The sequence below is a fragment of the Palaemon carinicauda genome, chromosome 4, assembly GCF_036898095.1.
Source record: "Palaemon carinicauda isolate YSFRI2023 chromosome 4, ASM3689809v2, whole genome shotgun sequence".
Lineage (NCBI taxonomy): Eukaryota > Metazoa > Arthropoda > Malacostraca > Decapoda > Palaemonidae > Palaemon > Palaemon carinicauda.
This window is the reverse complement of record NC_090728.1, coordinates 73,354,678-73,364,220: the sequence shown is the minus strand read 5'-3', so window position 1 is coordinate 73,364,220 and position 9,543 is coordinate 73,354,678. Positions and strand designations below refer to the sequence as shown.

Sequence of the window (9,543 nt, the reverse complement as noted above, 5' to 3'; positions counted from 1 at the left end):
TTTGAATATGAAAAACACGTAAAAATGTGCAAAATTTATCATATATATATATATATGTGTGTGTGTGTGTGTGTGTGTGTGCGCTCTATTTCCAGGTGGAATTTTGTCCAGCAGGTTTACTGCTTGCACCCAATTACGTTCTGAGCTTTCACTATCCACATACTGCTGCTGACTTTGGTCGTAAGTCTTTCCCTTATTCTAAAATAACTGTGGAGTAATCTTGGCAAAACAGCTGACACCCCGTCACAGACAGGGTATTTACTACTGCCTTTGCTTTTATGCTAATTTTAACTGTTTAGACATGTGCATACTTGATTAATATTCTTCCTTATTTTCTATATTTTCTTTTTTACACTTATTTCTTGGTCGATTTTATTTTTCAATTTAATACCTTCTTTGACTTACATGATTGTTCATTAATTTGATTAACAATTATAATAACAATAATAATAATCTACACTAGATATCATGTATAATTTTTCAACAGCTTCTCAATTACAACAGTATTTTTCTTTCGGTCTATTTCAACACGTACGCTTTTCCTCCCGCAACCATTTCTTAACCAATATTGAACCCATTCACATTCTTCCATTCCATGAAAAAGCGTTGATGTGTGCTGCTTCCGCAAACCCCTATCAAACAAAGATTCCGTTCTAATAAACATACCTGAATCCGTTAAAGAAATCAAAGCTAAAAATGTCATGGCATTGATGGAACTCCCAAGAAATGAGTGGAAAAGCTTACCTTGAGCTCCGCCTTTAGAAGCGCTACATTGCTTTGTTCCATGTTGTAGTCGTGAGTGCTGACGACGGCACCTTGAGGTTGCGGAGACGCTGACGGGAAGGGGCGATCACCGCCTGTTGACGATGCGGAACTCTTTTTGTCGTCACACTCACTGTCGCTCGTCAGCCCAGCCAGGGAACCTACATATCCGCAAAGGGACAGGAGGGGAGACACAGAAAAGGAAAATTGGTTAGAATTCCGATTTATCATCTGGTTACACATTCAAAACAGCTAAAAGACATCCATAGCTAACACAAACATCCAAACATTAAAGACATTACACAGAACATATATCTCATTTAAAAGGGAATGCTGAATCAACTTTCGCTAATAAATGAAATGCTAGAGATACGGATTTCTGATCACATGACATTACAAGAATGGCCAGTCGTACCAGGACTCATTCTGTCAATATGCCTTAACCAAAGTTAGAATAAATATTTCCATATAACTATAATCTTAGGGATGACACTCGAAATTTTACTTTATGACGCTATTTTTCTTTACATTTTTTTTACAATTGTTTCTCATGTAAAAAAAAAAAAAATCTCATCTTCCACGCTTAAAACATTTGGTCTCAGAGTCCTGAAATTCAACAAATTTCGACATGATATCCGTACCTCTCTAACAGGCTTCTGAATCTACTCAAGCACTTGGATATGAAAAGTTAAACATTGCAGAAAACACACATAAAAATAGTATAAACAAGAGAAAAACCATTGATAACCAAGATAGTATGAAAGAAAAAAATGTCAAAATTGTGTCTAAAGCAAGATAAAAAAATAAGAAAGTTCACATACCAAGAGGTCTCAACAATCGTGATTTTCTTTTTCTTAACTAAAGAGCAAACTCTAACCACAAAAGCTATTTCATAGGAGTTTAGAAATAGTCTATTTTTTGCTTGAAATCGGTTCTTTTGGAAGCCTCCGTCCTGATATTCCTTTGTTTTATACGTGCTATGGAATCTTATCCCCTCCCTGCATCTCACAATTTACTTTATCAAGATCGTGGCAAAGAAGGTTTCCTTTCAGAATCATGCAAATTTTCTCATTTTAGCACTCGGAAGCTCTCATAACTCCAAAAAGCAGCTTGGTAGCGTAGAGTTGACCCTTGGTGTAGCGTCTAGATACCACAAGATAAAAAGGAAGAAGAAACACGGATTCGGGATTGCCAACATGTCACCCACAAAATGGCATAAACTCAACTTGACTCTACGATATAAATACAACTGATTTAGCCTCTTTATAGAACACTTTATAACTAACAAACCAAACAAGTATATAAATTCCTACAACGAAAGTCAAGTGAGGTACAAAACTATTAATAGAAACTACAGGTAAAATTAGTTGAATACCATAGACAAGAAACCTAAGACATACAAAAACGGCTACATACAAATATATAACCACGAAACATATGGGAAAAAATTGAAAAGGTATCCATGAACTGTATCATTAAGAATCGAAATAGGATAATCTCAATAAAAACGGAAGGAAAGGGATTGCACACTCATTGGTTATGGCAACGATTCAAAATTGAAGAACACGATTTTCCTGCAGTACCTGACAAAGACAAATCCTTCCTGGCTTCTGTAATTGCTACCGATGACGCATCGCTAGAGGGCGGGACTTATTCATGTCACTCCCCCCCCCCCACTCTCTCTCTCTTCCTTAATCATGATCGCCCCCCCCTCTCTTTATCCCAACCCCAAACAGTTTCCCTACCCCCCCCCCCCACCGCCATTGGTCGCATGAAATTGTTCTTCACCACCGTTATCTTGAACTCTTAACTAACACACTACACTAAAGTTAACTTGACGAAAGAAGAAGTACTGTACTTACCCTACCACGTAATGTTCATCGGTCAGTTAGGTGTAGGGGAAGCAGATTTTTTATTTAACTTTTTACATAAATACGTATATACACATTATATATATATATATATATATGTGTGTGTGTGTGTGTGTGTGTGATATAGATATATATATATATATATATATATAGATATATATATATATATATATATATATATATATATATATATATATATATATGTGTGTGTGTGTGTGTGATATATATATATATATATATATATATATATATATATATATATATATATATATGTGTGTGTGTGTGTGTGTATATATACATATGTAATAATAATAATAATAATAATAATAATAATAATGTTTTGACTATATAAACATGTTTTTTTTCATATTTCAAATAAGCCATATATATCAATACATTAAAGTTTGGATTCTCTCAACGATCAGAGCCCCAGGCCAAATCACTCAAAGAGTAATCTGACTAGCCTGGTTTCGAACCCTGGTCCAGGATACTTGCATGATATTGACCTTACCACTTAGCCACGTAGAAAGCCTGGGGCTCTGGTCCCGAAGTCGTTAGGAGAATCCAGACTTTAATTAATTAAAATATATGGCTTATTTAAAAAAAAAAAAAATATATATATATATATATATATATATATATATATATATATATATATATATATATATATATATATATATACACACATATATACATATATATATATATATATATATATATATATATATATATATATATAGCAAAATAAATTCATCTCTTCCTCACAGAAGATTTCAGAACAGGGAAGAACCTCTGAAAAACCCCTTTATATAATCAGTTGTTCCATACGACGACTAAACAAAACACTCACCGCCGCAATGACATTCATCTATAGTTTGCACAAATCCAAACATGCATTTCCTAATAAAAGAGGACTTCCTTTCCAATTCTTCCTGCATACATCTAGATCTTTTCTTTCTCCTTTCTCGCAATATTTCCCAATTGTGCTTTGTTTTTATTTTTTTATTCGTTAAGTGCCTTATATTAATTTGAAATCTCAGAACGCAATACGCAATGCAAAGAATTTATCCCGGGAGTTTCATTTACTTTCTAATTCCTTATCATTTAACACTCATACTTTACATCGATGTAGAAGAATTGGCTCCACAAACTCTTCCTAGTCAGACTTTGGGTTACCCTGACCCTTCCAATTTCCATCTAAAACTTTTTGCAAAGACTCTTCTACGTTCGATGCTTCACCTATTCAATAACTCTTATAGTGCCGTACCATTATACGTTCGATGCTTCACCTATTCAATAACTCTTCTAGTGCCGTACCATTATATGTTTCACGCTTCACCTATTCACTAACTCTTATAGTGACGTACCATTATACGTTCCATACTTCACCTATTCAATAACTCTTCTAGTGCCGTACCATTATGTTTCACGCTTCACCTATTCACTAACTCTTATAGTGCCGTACCATTATACGTTCCATGCTTCACCTATTCAATAACTCTTCTAGTGCCGTACCATTATATGTTTCACGCTTCACCTATTCACTAACTCTTATAGTGACGTACCATTATGCGTTCCACGCTTCACCTATTCAATAACTCTTCTAGTGCCGTACCATTATATGTTTCACGCTTCACCTATTCACTAACTCTTCTAGTGTCGTGCCCTTATGCGTTCCACGCTTCACCTATTCAATAACTCTTCTAGTGTCGTGCCCTTATGCGTTCCATGCTTCAACTATTCAATAACTCTTCTGGTGTCATGCCCTTATGCATTCCATGCTTCAACTATTCAATAACTCTTCTAAGTGTCATGCCATTATATGTTCCATGCTTCACCTATTCAATAACTCTTTTAGTGCCGTGCCATTATACGATCCATGCTTCACCTATTCAATAACTCTTCTAGTGCCTTGCCATTATATGTTTCACGCTTCACCTATTCACTAACTCTTATAGTGCCGTACCATTATACGTTCCACGCTTCACCTATTCAATAACTTTTCTAGTGCTGTACCATTATACGTTCCATGCTTCACCTATTCAATAACTCTTCTAGTTTCGTGCCCTTATGCGTTCCATGCTTCAACTATTCAATAACTCTTCTAAGTGTCGTGCCATTGTACGTTCCATGCTTCACCTATTCAATAACTCTTCTAGTGTCGTGCCATTATACGTTCCATGCTTCACCTATTCAATAACTCTTCTAGTGCCGTACCATTATACATTCCATGCTTCACCTATTCAGTAACTCTTCTAGTGTCGTGCCCTTAAGCATTCCATGCTTCAACTATTCAATAACTCTTCTAGTGCCGTACCATTATACGTGCCATGCTTCACCTCTTCAATAACTCTTCTAGTTTCGTGCCCTTATGCGTTCCATGCTTCAACTATTCAATAACTCTTCTAAGTGTCGTGCCATTATACGTTCCATGCTTCACCAATTCACTAACTCTTATAGTGCCGTACCATTATACATTCGATGCTTCACCTATTTACTAACTCTTATAGTGCCGTACCATTATACGTTCCATGCTTCATCTATTCAATAACTCTTCTCGTGCCGTGCCATTATACATTCCATGCTTCACCTATTCAATAACTCTTCTAGTGCCATACCATTATACGTTCCATGCTTCACCTATTCACTAACTCTTCTAGTGCCGTGCCATTATACACTACATCCTTCACCTATTCAATAACTCTCCTAGTGTCGTGCCATTATACGTTCGATGCTTCACCTATTCAATAACTCTTCTAGTGCCGTACCATTACACGTTCCACGCTTCACCTATTCAATAACTCTTCTAGTGCCATACCATTATACGTTCCATGCTTCACCTATTCAATAACTCTTCTAGTGCCGTACCATTATATCGTTACAATTACTCCTAAATTCATTCCCTATTCTTCCAGCATCCATATTAACGTTCATCAACTTTTCTTAAATGTTACTCTTAACTGCCCATCCAGTCAATCGCTCTGTCAAAACCTTATCACCGCCTCTATTTATTAATCCTAACAACTCCAGGAGCCTTGCCATTCTCCAAACGTTTAATAGTCCTCCTTTTGTCCGTAACTGGCAATTTCTCGAGCATTCTCAAAAGGACATTAATCCTTTTCTCGGTAACATCAATCCTTTCTCCCTCTCTTCTATCTTTCAAACAAACAAACAAACACATACACATAATGTGTGTATATACATATATATATATATATATATATATATATATATATATATATATATATGTGTGTGTGTGTGTGTGTGTATGTGTGTGAGTAATTTTTTTGAGAAATTATCAACAAGTAGACTCAAGTATAATATACTATACGACCAAAGGCTCCAACAGGAAAAAAACAGCCCAGCGAGGAAAGGAAATGAAGAGACAAGTAGACTACATGAGAAACATTGAACAATTAAAATAAAATAGTTTAATATTTTAAGAACAATAACTACGCTAATAAACATTATTCATCTATAAACTAAAAAGCTTAAAAAAATACATGAGGAAGAGAAATAAGATAGAACAGCGTGCCCGAGTGTACCCTTAAGCAAGAGAACTCTGCCCCAAGCCAGTGGAAGACCATAGTACAAAGGCTAAGGCCCTATCCAAGATTACAGAAAAATTATTTGATTTTGGAGTGTCCTTCTCCAGGTAGAGCTGCTTATCAAAGCTAGAGAGTCTCTTCTACCCTTATCAAGAGGAAAGAAGCCACTGAACAATAAGAGGTATTGCTTGGTAGTCTCAGTTGTGTCAGATGTATGAGGACAGAGGATAATGTGGAAAGAATAGGCCACACTATTCAGTGTATGTGTAGGCAAAGACAAAATGAGCCGTAAGCAGAGAGATCCAATGTAGCCCTGTCCAACCAGTGATAAAAAAAATGCAATTATTTTTCTGTAGGCACATTTATAACACTTCTAGTTTAGTGCGTTAGCGTTTCTTTCTCTAGCGGCAGTATCTCAACAGGTGGCTAGTGTCCTTTGCAACCTACTCCAACCTAATTAGAATTAGAAACCTATGCAATAAAATTGTATCCCTTCCTTTCATCAACAGCGATATCTTAATCATCATTGACTAATTTCTAATCAAGATATTATTTAAATGCACCTATTACAGTTAAGAACAATAAATATACACAACTCTCCATAAAGCCGACTGGACATACGAGCTCACAGACGCATTTGATTACATATATATATATATATATATATATATATATATATACATATATATATATATATATATATACATATATATATATATATATATATATATATATATATATATATATATATATATATATATAAATGAAATATATGAGGGCACAAAGATCTATTTATCTACCTATCTATCAATATATATAAATATATATATATATATTATATATATATAAATAGATATATATATATATATATATACATATATATATATATATATATATATATATATATATATATATTTGTCATTACTAGCTAAGCTACAACCCCAAGGCTCAAATAGGGAAAAACAGCCTAATGAGGAAAGGAATTTAGGGGATAAATAAATAAAATTGACTGCATACCTATTTTTAGAATGGTACTGTCGGGAAAGGTCTGAATGCAATGGATGATCAGAATTATGAAAAGTCTTATGCAACATGCATAAAGAACTTAATGAACGACGGTGCCAGAAATTAATATCTAAATCAGGACTGACAAACTGAAAAGACCACAAGGTTTTGTCGAACAAATTGAGATGAGATTCAGCAGCTGAAGGATAGACAGGGAAACAATGCCTGAAACATGGCAGAAGGAAAGAATTTACAACTGATTTAGCCCATAGAAGTTTTCAAATTACTTTGTTTAGGGACAAATACATTGATAAACTGTCTGAATTAACTCTTCATCTATATCGTTCCATTAGTCATATTTTTTGACAGGAAGAATGGGTGAATGAGGGTTGCACACTTGTGTGGTCTGGATCTGCAAAAAATGCACAATTATTTTTCTGCAAGCACATTTAAAATACGTGTCTGACTTGTCAATATATTCTGGTTTAGTGCGTTAGCGTTTCTTTCCCAAAGCTACTGTATATAGTCAGGTTTAGTCCACTTTATAATGGCATTAATAGATTCACTGTTCATAGGATCTTTGTTACTCTATAGTTATTTCTTATTTCAAACTTTAATAACAATATCCAAATGTAACTGTAAGTATGTAAACAAGTATGATTGTCACACCAGATAACGTTAGAAATGAATGAAAAGCATCACTGGCGAATTATATACCAAAACCTTGCTCCAAAGAGTTTTGTTTTAAAAGCTTTAATAAAAGTCCGTCTTCTCTTATTGCGGCGAGAAAGATTTCATACAATTCAAAATAAAAATTTACAAAGAAGTATGATTTAAATTGTGTTTTGCACAAAAACAAAACTTGTACCAAAGACACAGGGACCGAAATTTTTAAAAGGAATATCAAAATAAAATCACCAATATGCTAAAAGCAATGAATCTCCATAAATATTCCGAACAGTAATTGTTGAGTGTACTCAAAAGAAAGCCTAATCCGATCCATCATGCAGATTCAATATGCGGTACAATAAAACTTATATATCATATTCAATTTATTGTTTAATTCTAACAGGCAAGTTATAATGGAAAATGAAAATGTCCACTACTATGCCATTTTACAAATAACACTGAAGAAAATTACGTTAATTAAGTACCTAGGTCACATTTCCCTTAATGTCTAATGATTTTTTCTAATCTTTTAACCAAGAGTCTAAAAGCACAAGGGCACACCGTGAGTGAAAGGTTGAAACCACCGAAACGCACTAATTGCACGTAAAAGCAATCACTTGTAAAAAGCACTAGAAGTAGATATTTTTATTTTCTATCTTAATAAAAATCTCCAAAATTTGGTTCCAGTATTTCGCTAGTTTTTCCTGTACTAAAAATAAAATTAGGACATGCACTGCTGGGTTTACTAAGACACAAGATGAAAGTTAGATGATTGATTTATTAGTTTATAAGTTAGGTCATCAACACCGAAAATAAATGAATAAAGTGCGTATGAAAAGTTTATCCACATTATATGCTATTGTAAAATAAAAACACTTCCTCTACGAAAATCCAACAAAATCTCAACCACCACCACAACAAAATCTCTAAGGCCACCAGGTACCTCGCCCAACCCCACACCCAAACCCGTTCCCGGTCCCGATCCCGGCCGCACCAGACGTGCCTTCCCTTCCACCCAGCTTTCTTCCAGTGTCCCAAAGGAGACATTACCTCAACCTTCCTCCTCCAAGTTTTGACATGGTCTATTCCTGGTTACGGGGATGCGCAGATGTAATCCTAAACGTCTCCTGGAAATAATATCTTGGGAGGAATGTCATCTCAGGCGATCCGTTGATAGTCTTTCAGTTATCAGTGAACGAGTAGCTTCGAATGCTGAGTTCGGAGGCGGAGGCGGAGGCAGGAACGAATGCACTCCTCGAGGGCCTCTACACACAAGAACTTCAATTTACACAAGAAAGAGCACAATGTTTTCTTTGTTTCACATCAACCACTCTACCTCGCTAACCTCACCATACAGCGCATACAACCATAAGCGTATTTTCCAGGCGTCACTCACAGTTTACCGATATTGGAACAGAGTTCAATCTCAGCCAAGAAGATCCGAGAGAGTTTCAGTCAACTATATTTTAGAATATAGACAAAAATTGGAAAATGGACTAATGGTGTATGGCGCAGTGAGGGAGGAGAGTAGTAAACAATAGTACGAGAATAACAACCGGCGTCCTGTAATAATCCTTACGACAACATCCGATAACAGTGGTAAACCAAGATCTATTGCTAACCCTATGGCGAATTTCTTACAACTGCTCTTCCACAGCAGTCAGTCACTAGCAATGACACTGAAGACA

General features: G+C 35.2%; 1 protein-coding gene across 7 annotated transcripts in view; it reads right to left on the bottom strand.

The window, feature by feature from the left end:
- Positions 1-9,543, bottom strand: part of Dlg5 (Discs large 5) — an 847,504-nt gene that overhangs the window by 357,962 nt on the left and 479,999 nt on the right. For all 7 annotated transcript variants that reach the window (XR_011044295.1, XM_068372367.1, XM_068372363.1 and 4 more), the window contains one exon: positions 745-923. Coding sequence is in view for 6 of the 7 variants with exons in the window: in XM_068372367.1 (XP_068228468.1) it covers positions 745-923 (179 nt within the window). In the remaining variant the exon portion in view is untranslated. The remainder of the gene's footprint in view (positions 1-744; positions 924-9,543) is intronic.